General features: G+C 42.5%; 1 protein-coding gene across 1 annotated transcript; it reads right to left on the bottom strand.

Moving 5' to 3' along the window:
- Nucleotides 1–104: 104 nt before the first annotated feature.
- On the bottom strand, nt 105–12798 carry samd8 (sterile alpha motif domain containing 8). The gene is made up of 5 exons (XM_055661586.1): nt 11637–12798; nt 5817–5912; nt 5059–5176; nt 3921–4071; nt 105–1319 (listed from the first exon to the last, which is right to left on the bottom strand). Exons 1-5 carry the CDS (start codon nt 12209–12211, stop codon nt 1015–1017), a joined length of 1245 nt encoding a protein of 414 aa, XP_055517561.1. The 5' UTR covers nt 12212–12798; the 3' UTR covers nt 105–1014.
- Between the last annotated feature and the right edge of the window lie 10202 nt (nt 12799–23000).

The following is a 23000-nucleotide window of genomic DNA, read 5'->3' as shown; positions in this document are numbered from 1 at the left end:
CTGGCCTAACCCCAACCCCACCCCAACAGTGCCCGACCATCCTAAACTGTGCCTGGCCTAACCCCAAACCCACCCCAACAGTGCCCGACCATCCTAACCTGGGCCTGGCCTAACCTAACCCCACCCCAACAGTGCCCTACCATCCTCTAAACTGTGCCTGGCCTAACCTAACCCCCCCCCCAACAGTGCCCTACCACCCTCTAAACTGTGCCTGAACCTAACCCTAACCCCACTCAAACTGTGCTCGACACCCTCTAAACCATGCCTGGCCTAACTTAACCCCACTCAAACTGTGCTCGACACCCTCTAAACTGTGCCTGGCCTAACCCTAACCCCACCCCAACAGTGCCCTACCACCCTCTAAACCATGCCTGGCCCAACTTAACCCAATCCCAACAGTGCCCCACCACCCTCTAAACTGTGCCTGCCTGAACCTAACCCTAACCCCACCCAAACAGTGCCCTACCACCCTCTAAACTGTGCCTGAACCTAACCCTAACCCCACCCCAACAGTGCCCTACCACCCTCTAAACTGTGCCTGAACCTAACCCTAACCCCACCAAACTGTGCTCGACACCCACTCTACACCATACCTGACCCCACCGCTAAACCCGACCTGACTCCCACCCGATACTGTGCCCACCCTTCACCCTAAACCCAAGCCTGATACCACCATGAACCACATCATACACTCACTGAAACCCTGCCTAACCTGCACAGCCAGGCACAGATCCCATTACGGGGGGGGGGGGGGGGGGGGGGGGGGGTGGCTTGCTTCCCTGCCCACAACAAACAGGATTCCTAACTGCTGGAGTCGACATATTGCAGCAAATGAAAAGCACAATTTCAAGTAGTGACTTGCCATGAGTCATACATACGGCCAACTATCAAGGCCTTGGCCCCTTCACACTTACATCTGGCTTGTATTGGCTACACACATCTTGTATACAAAACCAGTTATTTCCATAATCTTTTGTTTGTCCAACAAACCAATTGGTTAGGGCAGATTACTACTTATCCAATTAATCTCTTCAATAATCTTGGTCTGGAAAGTGGCCAACTATATTCATTTGGTACTGCACCGTTGACATTGCATTCAAAGAATGAAAACATTGGAAACCAAATGCGTGCCCTTCGGCTCTGCTGATAAGCTCGAGTGTTGGCTAGTGTGTGGTAATACAAAAAGAGCCTTGTGGTGATATAAAATGCAATGAAGACATCGATTGAGTAATGTTCGTGTGCAGCAAGGATGAAGAAGATTCCAAACAGGTTCATTACCCAAGACAAGGTGTGCAAGAAGTTCCAGCTTCTTGGTGTATCTAAATGGGGGTGCAAAGGAAAGGTTACATGTTAGGTTGAGTTTTCAGTTTCAGCTCAGTGACCAAGACTAGTATCCCCAAAACAGAAACAAATATAGTAGGAAAATTACATGAATGATTGACTGTAACTAAAAACTAAGCTGCACCTCGAATTACACAAACGGAGGAGACTCTCAGTGCCTTTGTGGTTCATTAAATTATCTCACCTGGTCCAATCTCACCCTATCTCAGAACCCTGTAAATATTTTCCCAACAAGTGCTTTTTCAATTTCTTAGCCACCGACTGCAGCCTGTTTAAACGGCTTCAGGACTCTCACATCACTCACACCCCCACCTGCCCTAATCTACCCAGCACCGGGGGGGGGGGGGGGGGGGGGGGGCACTTTCCCTTAACCTACAAGGCAGGAATTTACAATTGGATTCAGAGTGCATACACCAGAATGCAAAGATCAGCTGAAAAAAATATAAAACGTACACTGGTAGGTTTTCAGAAGCAGAGTAAAATTACTTCATTAAAAGTGCCTCAATATTTGTATTCAAGGGTGGTACAATGTCCCTGCACTCTAAACTGGGACAGAAATAGACAATAGGTGCAGGAGTAGGCCATTCGGCCCTTCGAGCCAGCACCGCCATTCAATGTGACAAAACTTTCCCATCGCTGCACTTTCCCATCACCAACTCTAGGATCAGATCCTGGCCCAACTCCAGAGAATAGAATAGTATGCCTTTTATTGTCATTTAAACAGCTTGGTTTGAACAAAATTGCATTTTCTACAGTCTTACATTACAAAAAAACCCAAGACCCACACTTAACACAGTTTACATAAACATCCATCACAGTGAATCTCAAACACCTCCTCACTGTGATGGAAGGCAAAAGTCTTATCTCTTCTCTTGTTCTTCTCCCGCAGTCCAGCAGTCCAACTGCAGCGTCGAGGTGAACTGGGGCTCCCGATGTTAAAGCCCCCGGTGGGCGCTGTTGGGCCCCGCTCCGTGTCCTTTAAACCCCGCGATTCCGGTGGGAGAAGTTGCCATTGCAGGAGCTCCAAAAAGCGGTCTCCCACCAAGGACCTGTGAGCTCCCGATGTCACCGTCCACAGGGCTTGCGGCCAGAATCTCCGAAGCTCCGGTCGGGTCGCAGCCGCGCGCCACCACAGCTCTCCCCGCTCCGAAGTCGGCCAGCTACGCGATGTCAGGTCGGGTCCCCGTACAGGGAAGAGATTAACGGTTTCCCCCACCACCCCCCCCCAACCCCCACATATACACAGCTAAAGAAAAATAATAAAAACTAGAGTCAAGACATACACTTAACAAGACAAAAATAAAAAAAGACAGACGGACTGTAGTAGAACCTCTGCCGATAGGCGTCACCATACCACTGAGGGGACAAACCCACTCCAACCTCACGTTTACCATCTCATGAAGTCATGCATTGTCAAATGTAGACTTTCCAAAATGCTGAGATTCTGCTGCGCTAATTGGGCACTTGCTTAACCGGGCAGTAGGCAACTAAACTGCAAATTTAAAGCTGATGACATATTCCATACATTAACATCATGTTTGTAAAAGCCACAGATATCGATATGACAAAGGCAGTTAGAGTTTCAACAGGCAGCCAAGTCCACAACTGCATGGCTCCTGGTCTCAATCAGCAACAACAGAACAAGAAATGTTATAGAATTTCTTCCCTGATAAATCATACAGAACAACAGAATGAAGTGCTGAGTGCAGTATATGCCACTGACTGGTGACCTTCCCCCTGCACACGAGTGTGAATCACTGACAAGTCATTGCACCCAGTTCTTGGAATTACTGTAATCTAATTGATGTTTGAGAGTTCAAACGTGATTTATTGGTTCAGTAAAATGATGACAACCAAACTAAAGCAAGCTATATGACAGATTCTGCAATAACTAGGTAGAAGTTACATGGATATGCTCAGGTTGTCACCACTGATTTGTGGTGTGTTTAGAACTGCACAAGCATCCTCCCACTTCACCAGCTAACTGCTTCATAATCATTCCTTTCATACCTTCTTATTTGCCAAACTTGATTGTGGACAATTTTGAGAAATGAATTGATAGACAAATGTATTCATTTTATTCAGGGAATATGACAAAACAAATACTTTATTGCCACTATTGCACAGGAACTCGTGAAACATATCCTGTCTTAACTCTTACAATTGGTGGATACCAATATTTACAGACAACAAGGTCTGTTAGAATTCTCTTATTCTGGGAAGTATATCTATAGTTCAATAAACACACGATGATAAAGAGGATTTTAGATAGGCACATAGAAGAGAGGGATATGGATCAAGTACAGGCAGTTGAGATCAGTTTAACTTGTCATCAAGTTCAGCACAAACATTGTGGGCCGTAGGGCCCCTATGGAAGCTGTACTGTTCTATGTTCTCATTTTATGGAGTCTCTTTAAAGAATCTTTCGTCATTGACACAAATCCAACATGTGACCTTCCTACTTAAACGGAAGCGTTTTGCACAATAGTGTGAATCACTGCGACAGTGATCACTCCCCGTTCCTTATAATGGTCTTTGAGTCTGACAGTGACCTAATGAAGGTGAAGTTTAATGCTTACATTCTGTAACAAAGAAGTTGAGCATGGTGATGACAACAGTGTGGCCACTGAACATGTAGTCTCCACAGGTATGGACACCTGTTAGTGTCATTCCAAAACCACTCCAAATCGCCAGTGCTCTTTGGAACTTGGCCCACTGGTCTCCATACAACTGAAAAAGAAAATACACTTGCTGAGCAAAGATGGCTGAGCTTCCTGTCAGAGTTGCAGCAGAACTATTAACATGCCTGTAACATGGTTGTGGTCATCTTACAGAGGCCTGGACTTCAGCAGTGGGGGATTCAAATGTAGTTCATTCATCTGCAATAAAGGTGGTGACTGAAAATACCAGATTCCCGCGAGCATCATCTGTTCACTACCTTCATCAGTGCGGGAATCATCACACACCAGAGGGACAGCACTATGGGACACTCACGGGGCAGTTAGCAACACAGTAAATCAGGCCTCAACAATGATGCCCATTTCCTGTACGAGAAGATGAAAAATGATACCAGTGCATCACAACAAATGTGTCAAATAAATATGTGTTTAAGAAGGAACTGCAGATGCTGGAGAATCGAAGGTACACAAAAAAGCTGGAGAAACTCAGCGGGTGCAGCAGCATCTATGGAGCGAAGGAAATAGGCAACGTTTCGGGCCGAAACCTGAAGAAGGTCTGAAGAAGGGTTTCGGCCCGAAACGTTGCCTATTTCCTTCGCTCCATAGATGCTGCTGCACCCGCTGAGTTTGTCAAATAAATATGATGTGGGGGGAGTGGCGGGGTGAGGGAGGGGCGGGGTGAGGGAGCGGGGGCAGGGCCAGAGAGGGGCGGGGGGGGGGGGGGGTCGGGGCAGTGGGGGGGGAAAGAGGAGGTGACTGGCCACTTACACCTGAGCTTTAAATATTCGTCAAGCAAACTGCAGGTGCCTGTTCCATGTATATCAGTGTTCGGAATATTTGTTCTTTTTTGAATGCCCAAAACTTTATTCTTCACATTCAGCATTTCAAATATTGTAGAAATGTGAACTTTCCATTAATGTAGTGAACAAAATTAATTGCAGTTTTAAAAGCTAAATTTAAAAAAACAGTAAAGCAGACTTTAAAACAAGATAATGCATGGCCAGCCCAAGGAGAGGCGGGATGATTTGTACAAACGTACCTTCCCAGAGCACTGTAGATGGTGGCCAGGTACAGAGAGGGAGGTGACAAACATAGTTACACAGCGCAGCAAGAACACTGTCCCCATCAGACTACACATGCGGCGAAGCAGGATGGACCTAACCAAAACACCAACAAATATCAGCGTTACACTTTGTAATTCATTCCCATTTCATCATTACACTCAAAGCTTCTTGTTCAATTGAATTGAATTGATTGAAAGATACAGCAGGGAATCTTCAGCAGTACCTGGTTGAGATAAACAATTTAGTACAGAGGGCATCAGGTTACATACAATGACGTGGTTTTTAAGAAGCATTGTTGGAGTGTTTGGTTTCACACAATAAATCCAAAGCAATATTTTCAGAAAATTACTATTCAACACTCTACAGAGCAAGTGCAAAATGCACAATCTCAGCTGGTCAACTAACAAAACATCTGCATTTCATTGGAAAATAAACAGGCACTTCCATTTGCAAGAATAAAGTTTTAGAGCTTCATTGGAATTAAAATGGATACTTTTCCAAAGATTATTTGGTGTTTCTTTAATATCCTCAGTCTCACAAAGCAATGGAAAATAATAAGGGCCTTGACAGGAAACGCCACCCATTCCATCTCTCCAGAAATGCTGCCTGAGTAACTCCGGCTTTTTGTGTCTATCTTCAGTGAAAATACATGGTTTAAGTTTGTCACATTAAGCTGTGTTTTTTTAAATGAGAGCTCTAAATCTCGAGCACCAAATGTAATTGTCACACATACCTGTGTTTGTGAAGTAGCAGCAGTAACAACCAGATAATGCAAAGCACAACACCACACACCTCAGCCATCGCAAAAGCCCATGGAATCCTTGGAACACTGTCAACAGAAACAACACAACACAACAACGTGTAAATGTATTTAGAAAGGTATCTACCTGGAGATGCAGTGTTTGGCATCATTTGATCTTTACTGGGAAGTTATTGATTAGTTGCACAACGTGCCCAAAGAGACACAAGAAACTGCAGATGTTGGTTTACAAAAAAACACACAAAGTGCTGGAATAAGTCAATGGGTCAGGCAGCATCTCTAGAGAAGATGTCTCCGGCCCTTCTTCAGACTCACGATATTTTGGGTCAGGCCATTTTTTCAGTTTGAAGAAGTGTCCAAGCCAAAATATCACCTGTCCATATTCTCCAGAGATGCTGCCTGACCCGTGGAGTTACTCCAGCACTTTGTGTCTTTTTTTGTGCCCAAAGGAAATACACTTTCCATGTACAAGCCCCATTCACCACTTTACCATGAGTTTTAACTAACAAAGAAAACAGAAGTGAAGTAATTGAAGGTCAGAACACATCCCTATCCTCAGGGACTTCATCAGAGAAATCCATGCAGATGCTTCAGTTCAACAGTAGAATTTGGAGATAAGCCAGAAGCAGCAGCAGAAAGGGAACTCAGAATTCCAGCAAAGGATTTTGCTGTGTCATACAAGATTAGATTAAGCATACAATGCTGATATCATGGTGAAATGAATGAATTATGCAGTCATATTTTGTGGCTACTCATAGAACATGGAACAGTGCTTCAAGAGTTCAAGTTCAAATTTATTTGTCACATGCACCATAATGTGCAATGAAATTAATTTACCATGCGGCGTTACAATTAAAAAGGACATAATATACAACATAATTCAACACAGACATCCACCACAGCATTCCTCACTGTGATGGAAGGCAATACAGTTCAGACAGTCCTCCTCCTCCTCCTCCCTTGTTCACCCGTGGTCGAGGCCCTGACCCTCCGTAGTCGCCACTCAGGATGTGTCCCACAATGTTTGTGCCAAACATGATGTCTGGCTGAACTTAAGATTCCTCTATTGCTGTAATCTGATAGGAACCCACAATTCCAGATCATTAGTCCGAACTTCTGTATTACTCTTTCAGTTAGGCCACAGAAAGCTGTTTCCATGCTGTATGACGAGATGCTTCCAGATAGGATGCTTTCTACAGTGCGTCAACATTAATTGTTGTGTCATTGGATACATGCTGAATGTCCTTGGCTTTCTGAGGAAGTAGAGTCAATAGTCAATAGTGTACTTTAGCTGTTGCATCAGGACAAATTGTTGGTGATATTTACACTTAGGAAGTTGAAGCTTTCGATCATCTCCACCAGCGCCATTGATGCAAACTGGGGCATATATTCCACCCTGCTTCCTGAAGTCAGTTTTACTGATATTGATGGAGAGGTTGTTGTCTTGACACTATGCTAGGAAACTTTCTCTTTCCTGACTCATCATTGTTTAAGATTCAGCTCATTATAGTGGTGTCAACTTAATGGAGTTAGGATAGAATTATGCCACACAGACCCAAGTATATAATTAGTATTATAAGGTGCTGAGAACGCAGCTTTGTAGGACATCAGTATTGAGAATTATTGGGAAAAATATGTTTTACCTCCCCTTGATCAAGAGGTCAAGCACCCAGTTACAGAGGAGCGTGCTGAATCCAAGGTTCAGGAGTTTGGAGATGAATTTGGTTGGAATGATCATGTTGAAGTGGACCTATAGACAATAAATAAGAATCTGACATAGGTGTTATCCAGATGTTCCAAGGTTTAGGGCCAGGGAAATGCCACCGGCCTGGTAGGCTAATATGCAATTGATCACACTGGTCAGGGAGTCTGGAATTAACATGCACCAAGACTAGTCTCTCGAAGCACTTCATGATGGTAGATATTAGATCCAACAGGTGGTGGTCATTAAGGTATGTGGGCTTGCTTCTCGTTGGTACTGGGATGATGGTGGTATTCTTAAAATAACTGGGAACCTAAGATTGGAGTTGAAAAAGGTGAAAGATATTCATGAATACTCCCGCCAGTGGGACTGCTCAGAACCGAGAAAGTCATCTGGGCCTGTTGTTTTCTGTGGATTCTCTCTCAGGAGGGCCAAGGATCTATGCCGAGATCTGTTGTTTGTGATATACATACTCAACTTAGACATAAATGTAGATAGACACAAAAAGCTGGAGTAACTCAGCGGGCCAGGCAGTATCTCTGGAGATGGGTTGATTAGTAGGTTTGCAGGCAACATCAAAATTGGCAGAGCTGTGTACAATGATGAGGCTGTCAATATACAGCGGGATACAGATCAGCTCCAGACACATCAGTAGAACACATATCTTCATCCATCCTTCCCACCTCTCCAAAATGCCACCTTCAATAATCCTGGGAATTCCGCTATACTCCTCAATCACTGCAACATGTTCTCCAATTCCAATGACTGGTGAAAGATCTTCCCTTTCAAGCAGCCAGACCAAACGTTTAGCAACCCACTTACACTTCTTTCACTTTAACGCAGTATCTCTATGAAAGATCGAAATAACTCACAGGGCGGGCAAACATTAGGTTGAAACACCTGCATTCAGTCCACAAGCTTCTCATGACTCATCACTGTCCCATTCATTTCAATTTAATGGAACAGAATATTTAAGAGGGAGTTAGATGTGGCCCTTGTGGCTAAGGGGATCAGAGGGTATGGAGAGAAGGCAGGTACGGGATACTGAGTTGGATGATCAGCCATGATCATATTGAATGGCGGTGCAGACTCGAAGGGCCGAATGGCCTACTCCTGCACCTAATTTCTATGTTTCTATGAATTACATTCATGGGCTCTGAACTCTGACAGACTTCTACAGATGCACCATAGAAAGTATTTTATCAGGATACATCACAGCTTGGTTTGGGAACAGCTCCATCCAAGACCCCAAGAAATTGTAGCAAATTTTTGACACAGCCCAGACCATCACACAAACCAACCTCCCTTCTATTGACTCGATTTATACCTCACGCTGCCTCGGCAAAGCTAGCAGCATAATCAAGGACCAGTCGCACCCTGGCCACTCCCTCATCTTCCTTCTCCCATCAGGCAAAAAGTATAGGTGTGAAAACGCTCACCAACAGCTTCAACCTAGCTGTTATCAGGCAACTGAAGTATCCTACTACAACCAGAGAGCAGTGCAGAACTACAATCTAACTCTTTGATGACCCTTGGACTATCCTTGATCGGACATCCCTGGCTTTACCTTGCACTACACTTTATTCCCTTATCATGAATCTATACACTGTAAATTGGTTGGTTGTAATCATGTATTGTCTTTCTGCTGACTGGTTATAATGCAACAAAAGCTTTTCATTGTACCTCGGAACACGTGACAATAAACTAAACTAAAACTGATGATAGGCAAAATCTCCATTCATAATAATGGTAACATTGATTGTATGATCCACAAAACCACAATAAGTTTAATCTGTGTACTACACAGCGGTTCAGGTAAAGTCCATACAAATTAACACAATGTACCACCTCACAGAATTGGACATCCCAGGTTGGTGACATCATTGCCTGTTGTTGATATGCAACTCAAAAGGTTGCCAGTTAACAACTATATACTGGCATGGAAATCTCCGGGAACACACACACACACACACCGACTGACCCACAGACAGCCACAGGCAGACACCCTAACTCAATAATTCGGCAACGTAGAGCCTTTAGCCAGCATTTGGAATGTCTCCAGATATTACTGTTAAACAGATAGTTTGGGAATATCTACCAGTTAAACATTCAGAAACGTAAAAGCTAATATAATTTGATTTAAACACTCAAAGCCAATTAAACAGATTAAAGCTAACTCAATTAATTTAAAAGACACATCACCTGAAAGTTGCCCCTTAGCTATTCCTACCCCGTGAAATGAATGGATTCACTGAACCCAAGGCATGTTGACTGAAGCCCAATGGAGTGCTGTTGGCATATCATCAGTGACCCCTTCTGAGGAAGCTTGGGACTTCACTGTTCACACGTGCTTCCTGACAGAGGTAAATCCAGGATATCATCCTGAATTATATAGGTCTTGTAATAAAACCCATTTGACTAACTTGCTTCCAATAGTTTTGCATCAACGACATATTTAAAGTTAGTTAAGTTTAGTCATCATTCAGTTTTTAAACTGACCAGTAACCAATAAAAGGAATTGTTGGGAAGTACACAAAAATGCTGGAAAAACTCAGCGGGTGCAGCAGCATCTATGGAGCGAAGGAAATAGGCAACGTTTCAGGCCGAAACCCATCTTCTGGTCTGAAGAAGGGTTTCCATTGTTGGGAAGCAGTTAGTACCTTTGAATGCTACAAGCTATGCAACAGCTCTTAAAACTTTGAAGCTTCAGAGTTTTATGCACATGATTACCAGCGCTAGTCACATGGTCCTTGAAATTCCAATGCGTGTCCTTTATGGTTTTTGTGGTATTTCATAGTTTGCTCTTAGGACAGGAGAATTTCAAAAGGGCATAATAGATATTTAACAATATGTATCCAATATATTTTCCATGTACATCTTTTTTAACATGCAAATGTTCCATAATTTTCACAAATGGTCCCCCACTAAACATTCGAACATCGACTTCCTGAAAATTAGCGGCCAGAATACGAATGCACAAGGTTCATCATCTGTTGTGAACAGACATGTATAACCACCAAAAACACAGTCGATTCTCAAATGCTTTTTGGAATGCAAAAGACCAAAATGTAGGAAATCTGGAAAATTGCCAGGGCAGAACAGTGGTCAAGCTGTTAGAGCTGCTGCCTCACAGCACCAGACCCAGGTTCGATCCTGACATCTGGTGCTGTCTGTATGGAGTTTGCACGTTCTCCTTCTGACCACGAGGGTTTCCTCCCACATCCCAAAGACCTGCAGGTTTGTAAATTGCCACAAATGTGTAGGAAGCGGATGAAAAAGTGGGATCACCTAGAACTAGTGTGAACAGTTGGCATAGACTTGTTGGGCATAAGAACCCGGTTCCATACTGCATCTCTAAACTAAACTAAGCTTTAATTTCCAAAGATCCGCAGTGCGGCTTTGGCATTGTAAAAATGAGAGAAGCAGTCTGATCCCCACTGCACGAAACAGTGCTCACCAAATGGTGCCTGGCTTGGGTTTAGCAAATCACCAGACAGGAAGCAATGATTAGGACTGTGATTGTCAGAGCAGCAGGTGAAGAGTGCCCAGTCACTCCACATCACTCTGCAGAACAGCAGCTTATACAAATATGGAGAAATTAAATACACTGATTACAGGCATGCTTTCTGTCTGCATACCGTTGTAAAACAGGGAGAGAATTGCAAGAGAAATGCATTTAACATTAATTTAGTTTACATAAAATGCACACAGAGGGTGTTATATGGAAAGAGCTTCCAGACAAAGTGGTTGACACAGGTACAATAATATTTAAAGACACTAGGACAGGTTCATGGAAAATATAGATTTAGAGGGGTATGGATCAAATATGGACAAATGGGACTAGCATTGAACCTTGGTCTGTAAGAATGGATTGAGCTGACATGCTGTACAATTCTACAATGATTTAATAGATTAGAGATTGAAAAGCTACAAAAAAAATCAGAGCCTGCTGGGAACAGATTTGCCAGGATGCTTCAGGAGCCCAAACCACAGGTGCTTCATTTTGATGAGGTAACCCACGTTCCCCAATAACTCCAGCATGCCTCCTACTCACTTGCATATACTTTATCATCACATTATGTAATGCTTACCTATCCAGGAATATGTCTGGTAGAGGTGGATAGGTTTGCATGTCAGGGACACGTTCGTGAACTATTACCATCACAATCGATGTAAACCCGAAGACTATAAACACATAAATAGAACTCAAAATAGTCTTCCAGTATTCGGGGTCAAGTCTTCGTGTTTGATGTTTGTGGTATTTACCATTCTGAAATTGTTCACTATTCGTGTCTCCAACTGAACCACCACTGTTCCCAAAGTGTTCCACGCCATTGCACTGGCAGTCCATGCCTTGTGAAGTGTTTGTGGCACATGTAACATTACCAGGACAATCGTCACTGGTGTAACCCATCTCTGTCAGGACATCTTTGTGCTGTTTTTGCAGTTTCCGAATAGATACCATTAACCTTTTAATATCACCCAACACTTTCAGTTCTAAAGGTGGGCAGCGTAAATCATATTCAGTCAAAGTTAACAGGGCGACACCATCCAGTCTGTGCTTATTACACAGAAGATCGACATAATCGCTGAAGCCTTCCTCCTTTAGCCACTTGGCAACATGTTTGCTGCTCCAGCGTCTGATATTAAACTGGATTCCCATCATGGTTTAACTGGAAAAAAACAAACAAAAGGTCTTCATTGTGTGGAATTACACATCTGATTTAGCAGAATTTAGTCGAGTGAAAAAATACTTCAAATAATATTACATATACTTAGATATTACACATGTGAAGGTTCCTCATTTACATAAATACTTCAAATTAAGACGTGGTTTGTTCCTTAGGGTCTAGGCCTTTCAAGGATAGAATGTTTTGTACTATAAAGTGAATTCACACTGGATGCCACAAGATTGTGGTAATCTCCCTTGCTTGATTGAAAGAAAAACAATCCCACTGTTGGCTACATCGCAACAGACAGCCACAATAAAGCTGAAGCACAGAGAACATAGACATGGAATATAGAACAGGATTGGGCCCTTCGGCCCACAATGATTGTTCTGAGTTTGAAGTTAAACTGATTTCATCTGCCGATACAATGATCTATATCCTTCTATTCATTTCACTTCCAAGTGACTATCTAAACGTATCTTAAACACCACTATCGTATCTGCCTCCACCACCACCTTTGTCAATGTGTTCCAGGTCTCCACAACTCTCTGTAAAAAAAACTTGCCAGCGCATATCCATTAAACTTCTCCCTCTTATTTTATAGATATGCCCTCTAGTGTTGGAGATTTCCACCCTAAGGAAGAAAGGTTCTGACTAGCTACGCTATCCATGCTGCTCATAATTTTATATATTTCTTTCAAGTCTCCCCTCAACTTTCGACATTCCAGAGAAAACAATCCAAGTTTATCCAACTTCACCTTGTAGCTGAAACCCTCTAATCCAGGCAGCATTCTGGTAAACCTTCTCTACACCCTCTTCAAAGCCTCCATCCTTCCTCTAATGGGGCAAACAGAACTGCACGCAATATTCCAAATACGGCCTAACCAAGGTCTTACTTTGTTGCATCGTGGTTTCTTTAGTCTTATACTCATTGCCCCTAATAATGATGGCAAGCATACCGTACGCCTTCTTTACCACCCTACTTACTTGTGCTGCCATCTTCAGTGAGCTATGAATATGGACTTCCAAATGCCTTTGTGCATCAATACTGTTAAGAGTCTTGCCATTAACTATATGCTCCCTTTTCATTCAACCTCACACTTGCTTGGATTAAACTCCCCCTCAATAATGGGATAGATTCCATCAGGCCCTTATCCACCTAAATGCTCTTCAAGAGCCACAGCGCCACCTCGTACTGCACTAGAAATTTATATTTGGATTAGTTGAGAGATACAGCATAGAAACAGGCCCCTCGGCCTACCGAGTCCACGCTGACCAGTGATAATCCCTACACTAGTTCTATCCTAAATATTAGGGACAATTTACAGAAGTCAATTAATGCGCAAACCTACACGTCTTTGAAATGCAAAAGGAAACCGGAACACAGAGAAAATCCATGCAGTCACAGGGAGAACGTACAAACTCCGTACAGACAGCACCTAGGGTCAGGATCAAATCCAGGTCTCTGGCGCTGCAAGGCAGCAACTCTACCGCTGTGCCACTATGTCACCCTAATTCTCCATGCTGATCTCACTGCTCTCCAAGTCCTCCTCAGTGAATACAGATGCAACATACTTATTTACAACCTCATCTACAAGCATTGATACCTACACTCCTTTATCCGAGCGGCCCAACCTTCTCCCTAGTCACCCTCTTCTTTAACATACGTATAAAAAGCCTTTGGATTTTCCTTAATCCGACTTGCCAATGACTTTTCATCGCTCTTCTAATCGCCCGCTTGAGTTCTTTCCCACTCGCTTCATATTCCACATAAGCCCCGTCTAACACAACTTTCTTAAATCTGACATTCATTTATTTTTTCTTCCTGACCAAGTTTACAACCTCCTTGGTCATCCACGGTTCCCTTATGTCTGATGGGAGACTTGGCCAGGCTGGTTTCCGAATACAAGGTCCAGTATGGTCCCTCCACGAGTCAGATATCTACATACTGTGTAAGGAAACCTCTTGGATACACCTAAAACATTTGGCCCTGTCTAATCCTCTTGAACTAAGTACCAGTCAATATTGGGGACCAAATTAACATTTTAAAACCATTTCCCGCATCCCATTGAAATGACACACCCATTCCTGCTGCAAGCACTAAATCTAATTCGACCAGACATGCATTGAGCAAGATGATTAGTTGAGCTTAGAGATACAGCAAGTATCTCGGTCCTCAGCATGGATATAAGCTTATTGGCTCAGTGAGGCTACGCTGTCCATCGATCACCCGTTCACACTAGTTTCATGTTATCTCACTTTCCCATTCACACACTACATTGTAGGGGCAATTTACAGAGGCCAATTAACCTACAACATATAAACCTGCAATGCCTTCATGATGTGAGAGAAATCCAGAGCACCCGGAGGTTGTTATAGGGGGAACTTGCAATCTTCAAAAACACCACCCGAGGTCAGGATCGAACCAGGTCTCTAGCATTTGTGAAGTAGCAACTCTACCAGCTGTGTCACTGCATTTTACAATGAGTTCATATTTAATGGAACTCACCTTTGGATTTCTTTTTCCATAAACACTACCAAGTTTAAAATGCAAATATTTGTGTAAAAATATCCGAATGTACTACAAAAGCAATGCTAATTGTTTTTTAGTTAATCTAATTCAAAGCACTAAACAAAGAGTGAACAACATCTCTTGTATTAGTTTCTGTCGTTTATAACTCAGTCCAGCCCTGCTGAACAAGTAACCAACCATTCCTCAGTCACAAATATCATATGTTAAGCATTAGAAAATCAGTATTGTCCTGCAGCCAACAAAAATGTTATGGGGAAACAAGGCACTTAGATGCTGGTGCATAAAAAACAAAGTGCTGGAATAACTCGGTTTGACAGGCAGCATCTCTGGAGAGCCACATGGTCTACCCCAACACATTTCATACTTCCAAGATGGAGCGTAGATGACCTCATACTCTTCATATCACAAAGATTTCTACAGCTATCACTTGCCGACTCCTCTCTCACTTCAACCAATCTAACAACCGTCTCCAGACTCCTATATTCCATACTTCCAAGTCTCACTCATGTAAAGCTTGGATACATGTAAAGCTCACTGCCACCATCCTAATTACCAACATGGTATTGTTCAATTCCTGTGACTGGATAAACTGAGAGATTGGGAATTTGAAGGATTGAAACTAAACTGCTTCCATAGAAACATTTATATTTTAAAAATACAGTCAAGAGTTTGGGTCACATGATATGGCAATCCCAGTTGTACTTAGTCTGAAGAGTAAAGTTAAAGGAGCTTACCTGACCTTACGTACAGCTCAGCCTCCTCACTGAAGCCTCACAAGCTAAAGCTCAGCACTTCAGCCCAAATATCTTCAGTCTGAAGAAGGGTCTCGCCCATTCCTTCTCTCCAGAGATGCTGCCTGACCCGCTGAGTTACTCCAGCACTCTGTGATGCTGCCTGACCCGCTGAGTTACTCCAGCACTCTGTGATGCTGCCTGACCCGCTGAGTTACTCCAGCACTCTGTGATGCTGCCTGACCCGCTGAGTTACTCCAGTACTCTGTGTCGACACACAGCTAATCTCAATGCGACTGCTCTGAAATACTCGAGTGATTACTGTGGCAAAGATCTATATCCAATTAATTTCTTGCATTTATGCCAGAGGACAACCAGGTCAGCCTGAGAAATATGTTACTCTTACCAAAGAGTAGCAGTCACTAGCTTTATATAATCCAATTCCACCAATGAGAAACACACACAACTCTGACGATAGCCCACTTGACGAACTCTTGACTGTGCCTTTTAAATATAAATGTTGCTGAAGATGCAGTTTCGTTTCAATCCGACTTTTGCACCTGCACCTGTACATAAACCAGGATGACACAGCTAAACATGCTCTGTCAACTCTAACCTCTACCTTGCTTTCAGTAACTGCAAATCACTCCTGATTCACCCATTTCTGTCCAACTATTAAAGGCATCACTTCATTTGTTTCTAAATGTACATCTGTCATCTTGCAGAAAAAAGGATGTGCTATTTAGAAGCATAGTACATATTTTAATACAGAATTAACATTAGGTATTTGATCCAAGTAAAATTAATTAATTTGCAGGTTTTTAAATGAAAGTAGTTTAATTGAGGTAACATACAGTATTTCCAATCCTTTCTGATATCATAATGTAACTATAATCTTCATGTGAAGTTCATATCACATACTACTCAGCAGGGTGGTGAAAGTTGCCCAACGCATCACCGGTTCCTCGCTCCCCTCCATTGAGTCTGTCCAAAGCAAGCGTTGTCTGCGAAGGGCGCTCAGCATCGCCAAGGACTGCTCTCACCCCAACCATGGACTGTTTACCCTTCTACCATCCGGGAGGGGCTACAGGTCTCTCCGTTGCTGGACCAGCAGGTCCAGGAACAGCTTCTTCCCTGCGGCTGTCACACTACTCAACAATGTACCTCGGTGACTACCAATCACCCCCGCCCCCCCCCGGACACTCCTCCCACAGGAAAAACACTATGACTGTATGCATGTAAATAGATTTATTTATTGAAATCATATTCTATGTCGCTCTTCCAGGGAGATGCTAACTGCATTTCGTTGTCTCTGTACTGTACACTGACAATGACAATTAAAGTTGAATCTGAAATGCTACTAATATTTGCACAAAAGACAATGCAAAAGTGGGGCAATGGTGCAGCCAGCATCCCCTTACTCCTATCTCTCACAAAAACAATGCAATTCACTGTGGGGCACTATTTAACCACTGCCTAGAACCTCACATCACTCCACATCATCCAAACCCCTCCCGGTGGATTTAAACGGTGCCCAAAGTAGGATTGCCCTTCACTCAGTAGAAGGTAAGGGTACAAATTTAGGCAACAAAACTGTCTCACAATGTTGGTTTTGGTACTAAATAAAGGTAAGATTAAATTGAAACCAAGGCAGTCATAATCCACACAGAGATAGAACAATACCAGAGGTTGTGGGGAGACGTTAAAAGTGTATAAAATTATGAGAGGCATAGATAGGATAGACAATCAAAACATTTTTTTCCCCAGGATGGAAATATCAAATACTAGAGGGCATAACTTCAAGGTGACAGGGACAAAGTTTAAATGAGATGTGCAGGACAAGATTTTGTCTATGGTTAGCAGCTATTCACTGATGCAATCAGCTTTCAGTATGTTGATTGATATGCCACTCTCAGCCAGAACTGACAATGGTATTCAGTACTATTATATCAGAGGATTATTAAAGCACACACTGACTGTACTGTTTCAGCAACTCTGGCCACTTTGTTCCAAAGTCCCCTGGACACGTAATGTTCTAATCTGTGCCTAAATGACCTATATCTTCAAAATTCCTTCTGAGCAAAGGGCAAAAGATAACATTATCTATTGCACAAACACTTCTCAGCATCCTTTGTCCATTTAGCTCATGAAGGAATTTGTGGGACTTTGGAACAGATTGGAAAGGTTGCTAACACTAGGTGGTAGACAGGAGGAACCTCACATAGAGGTAGCTGGCTGTTGTTGTTGAATGTTTCAGCACCTCATCTCAGGAAGCTCACCCATCAGAAGTTCAGAAGCATTCAACTCCACTCTCAACGCCTAAGCAAATGAAAAAGCCAATGGCTGCCATGCAGTAAGACATCATTCAGACATGGGATATGTGACCAGAACATACAAACCAAGACTGCTGCAGATGGCAAGGTCCAACAAGAAAGTGTAACCACTTACCTTTGGCATTCAATAACATCACCATTGTAGAGCTCCCCTGGCATCAACAGCCTGGGGAGGGGCAATTGTCACCACTGATCAAAAGCTCGCCACATGGCATAAATACTGTGAGAGCATTTATAAGAGCAAGTCAGAGACTGTGTACTCTGCAGCACATGCCCTATCTACCTACTTTCCACTGCTACTTAATACAGCTCAAGCAATAATCAACAAGGTGGCAGCATCCAGGACATGCAGCTTGCTTGGCTAGTTGGCTGCTCACCATCCTTTATTTCTAGCTGCAGTGCACTGCTGTTACTCACTGAGGCTGCTCCGACAGCACCTTATAAACACGGTGACCTTCAGCACCACAAACAAGGGCTTCAAACACATGGGAACACCACCAACAGGATAAATCCCTCCAAGAAGCACACCATATTAAAAATATATCATTGATCATCACTGGATCAAAACCTAGAAACTCACAACCCAACAACATTACGAAGCATCTTCACCAGGTGAACTTCAACAGCTAAGGTGCTCACCACCATCATCCACTTACACAAGCACAATCATGGCTAGGCATTAATTGCTGGCATTGCCACTGATGGCCACATCCCATAGAATACCAGGAACGTTTGTGAAGTTAGGTTACATTTCATTTGATGGAAACATTGAAAAGCATATTTTAGCATATATTTTTCTAAGACTGACAATTTAAACCAGCGCATTAAAAGTCACAGGAAATGGCTGCGAATATTAGTAACTAGGACCTATTTTAAAAGCAATAATGACAAAGGTACTCTGCAGCAAATTATAATGAATCTCCATTCAAGGTTAGACTCATTCTTTGCAAACCAGTTCCCACCGCGCATTATTCTGTCACTAAATTTAAAGGTATCTGTAATATAAATGGAATGTACCAATTAAAATGCAGAAAAAATCTCAAAAATCCACTCAAAGATTAGTATCAACCTACAAATGCCATCCAACAGCAAGAACTGGTTTAGGGAAAGCATCATATATATTTTATAGTCAGATGATGTCAATGTTAATATTGTAGTCTTTATACAGAGTACAGTGTATATAACTTCATATGCACAATGGGGAAAGAATGTCAGAAGTAAACAGCAATTTCTGTGTGAAGCCCAAATGAACATTTCGTTGTCTCTGTACTGTACACTGACAATGACAATTAAAATTGAATCTGAAACTAAATCTGAACATGCCACATGCTGGAACAAATACACTGACTTGCTTGTAATAATTCTACAAAAATCCCTCCACATGTAGTCTCATGTGGCTTTCACTGTGTGGGTCTGAATGCATGGTGTGGATGGTCTATCTCATAGTTGCTGCAAGCCATGAATTGGTTCTTAGCATTTCTAGAAGCTATACATTAAAATATTCTTTTTTTTAAACTGGAAAACACCTTTTTACAAAAACTAGCCGAATTAAACCATATTTAATTATGACAAAAGTCAAACCTATTCCAGTCCTGCATGGGGTGCAACAATAAAACTGATCCAGTCACGAGTTTGAAAGTGACAGACTGATGAGAACATTGCCATTGAGTAAGCACTGACATACCACACCTTGAGTACGTGTTCATGAGTTGGTGCACTTGCTGTGCTGATAAATTGCAGCCTTTTTGCAAATTGACAGCATCAGCTACTTTTATGGCTGAGTACTTCATGCAAATGGCAGATCCTGCATGCAGTGTAAACATTATCCACCACAAATTTGTTTTTAAATACTTAACAATAAAATAGCATTGACAGCTGTAAGCAAAAGGCAAAAAAGCAGAACTTGAGGGCAGGAATCTCGTGGTTGAACCCAGTGCTTGTGCTAATGAAAGGAGGAATAGGATAGGACACATAAATGAGGCGGCTGAGGAGTTGGTGCAGGGGGCAGTGACTCAGATTTTTTGACCGTTCAGATTTCTGAGGCAGAGGTGACCTGTAAAAGAGCAATGAGTTGCACCTGAACAGGAGGAGGGGCTATGCTACAAGGGAGGGTTTAAACTAGATTAGCAGGGGGTTGGGATTCAAAGCAGTAGGAAGTCAGATGAGAGACTGGAGGTTGTTATTAAAGTCAAAACGAGCAAGTCCTGTTGACAAAACAGGTAGGAGCATAGCAGGGAGCAAAGGCTATTGGATTTATTTGCATTTACTTTAATACAAGAGGCCTGTCAAGCAAGACGGATGAACTCATGGCATGGACAGGTCTGTGGGACTTTAGATATTATAGCCAATACAGATACATAGCCAAGGGAGATAGACTGGCAGCTAAATGTTCCAGGGTTCAGGTGCTGCAGGCAGGACAGAGTTGAAGAGAGGAGGAAATGTTGTATTTTGATTTTATTAGAACATTACAACAAGTCCGAGGCAAAATTGCTGAGGGATCATCTAGTGAAGGGATGGAGCTGAGAAATAAAGCGATGATCACCTTGTTGGGATTGTACTGTAGGCCTCCAAATAGTCAATGAGAATTAGAAGAAAAATATACCAAGTAATTGCAGACAGCTGTAAGAACAACTGGGGTGTCACAGCAAGGGATTTTACCTTCATTAATATAAACTGGGACATGGGGTTAGATCAGGTGGAATTTATTAAATATGTTCAGGAAAGGTTTCCTCGGGCAATATAGAGAGGGTCCTACTAGGGAGAGGCAAATTCACTGGATATAAGACTGAGGGATAGGATATACGTGTTATTGGACAGATAGGGGCTGATTAGGGAGTCATCATGGCTTTGTGCATGAGAGACCCTGTTTCACAGATTTGATTTGAGTTTTTTTAACAAGTAACCAAGAAGGCTGATGGGCCCGGGTGGTAGATGCAGTAGATGGTATTGTATACAGTGAAGGATATTATCCAGAATTACATTGATTAGCTGGGTAAGTGGACAAAGTCAAAGGATCGTAGAGCACAGAAATGACCTTCAGGCCAACTTCTCCATGCCAACCAACATGCCCCATCTAAGCTTTATTCCAATTTGCCTGCAGTTGGTCCATATCCCTCTAAACCACTACTTAGATATTCCTGTCCAAGTGTCTTAATGCTATTATAATATCTGCCTCAATTATCCACTCTAGCAGCTCATTTCACCCTTGAAGTGAAAAAGGTTGCCTCTCCAGTTTGAATCAAATAAAGTTTAATTGAGATGAGCACAAGGCATTGCATTTTTATACGGCAATGCAGAATAGGACTTAATATAGTGAATAAGAAGGCTTTTGGCTTGCTGGCTTTCATCATTAAGGACATGAATATTGAAGTAGGACATTATGTTACAGTTGTACAAGACGCTGGTGAAGCAGTTGAGTTTTTTTTACCCAGGGTTGGGGAATGAAAACATATAGGGCATAGGTTTAAGGGGAGAGAGGAAAGATTTTATAGGAACCCAAGGGGCAACCTTTTCACTTAGAGAGTGGTGCGTATATGGAATATACATTTAACTGGAACAATATCGGAAAGGTTTAGGGGATATTAATGAAACATGGGCAATGAGACTAGCTTAGATGGGTGCCATGGTTACATGCAAGGATTGGGCATTGGGTTTAATTGGATAAGTATATACCTAAAGCAGTAAATCAGAGACCAAATTTCCTGCCAAGAGCAACTCCACAAAACCTTTCAGTTATCCACAAAGCAATGGTCAACAGTTTAGTTCCGAGATACAGCATGGAAACAGGCCCTTCACCCCCACCGAATCCTCACTGACCATTGATCATCCGTTCACACTAGTTCTACGTCATCCCACTTTCTCATCCACTCCTTACTTTAGGGGCAATTTACAATGGCCAATTAACCTACAAACCCACATGTCTTTAGGATGTGGGAGGAAACCCAAGTACCTGGAGGAAACCCACGTGGTCATAGGGAGAATATGCAAACTTCACAGTTAGCGCCCGAGGTCAGAATTAAACCTGTAAACCTAAAAGTTGTGTTAGGAAAACGTGTACAGTACCCAGCCACAAAGACTGAATGTTAAGTTCACCATTTTCACATTAACATCTTTTAGACAACATATATTGAGTATGAATTTTAATTCTAAATCTTTATTAGCACTCAAACATTGTGATTATAACCCAAATGTTTACTCGCGTAAGCAGCACCAAGGACACTCAAAACATATTTTTGAAACTGCCTTCTCAAATGAAAGCAATACCCAACACGTTTTGGTAAATAATTCACAAGATTATGTTTTGAAAATCAATTCTGCAGGTTACACCTATCTAGTCCAAACCAAGCTGGTTACATACTGATCTGTATCAAGCAGTGTTTTGGATTGCAAAAACGCATGATTACAAATTCACTGCTTAAACAACGTTCAAATTAACAAATACATTTTTACTGCCAGTAACAAATAAACAAAGCTTCAACTGTTGGCCTGAAATGACTGAACATTAACTGTCTTGCTCTTTGTCGAGGTGAAGTCAGCCCTGTGAGAGTTTCCAGTGTTTTTGTTTGTATTCAAAACCTCCAGTGCCCTCAGTATTTTGCTTTTGATAAGCCCCAACAACATCATCGAATATATCCCTGTAGTATTCACACGGTACATAAATAAAACACTTGCTAGGAACAATAAATAGCTGTAGCTTTTGATCAAAGGGTTAAATATTGAAAAGGTCGACCATTTATCTTTGATGCTGCCTGATTTGCTGAGTTTAATCAACATTTTTTGTTTCTGTGTTAACTCCTAAAACCTGTCTGCAGATACAAGAGACTGCTGGGTTCCTGTACATATCTGCCCGCTCCCTCTACAGATGCTGCCCGACTCACCCGTTGAGTTCCCCAGCACTTTGTTTTTTTCGGCTATAACGTGTGTGGCTGTCGGTATAAACATCGGGGAATAGGCTTCATGTTTAATTTACTTCAATTATAAATCAGGTCAGTGTTCCAGTTCCAGGATTCATTTCTGACAAAGATCAGTGAATGTCTTGAGCAATCACATTCGTGTCAAAGTCTCCGGCAATAAACACGAGCAACACGTCCACTCACACAGGGGAGTGACCACTCCACCACCCGGCCTGTCCGGAACCCTGCTCCCCCCCACACAGGGGAGTGACCACTCCACACCCGGCCTGTCCGGA

This window comes from Leucoraja erinacea, chromosome 34 (genome assembly GCF_028641065.1).
Source record: "Leucoraja erinacea ecotype New England chromosome 34, Leri_hhj_1, whole genome shotgun sequence".
NCBI classification, from domain to species: Eukaryota; Metazoa; Chordata; class Chondrichthyes; order Rajiformes; family Rajidae; genus Leucoraja; species Leucoraja erinaceus.
The sequence above is the reverse complement of the archived record's forward strand: the minus strand, read 5'-3'. Positions and strand labels throughout refer to the sequence as shown.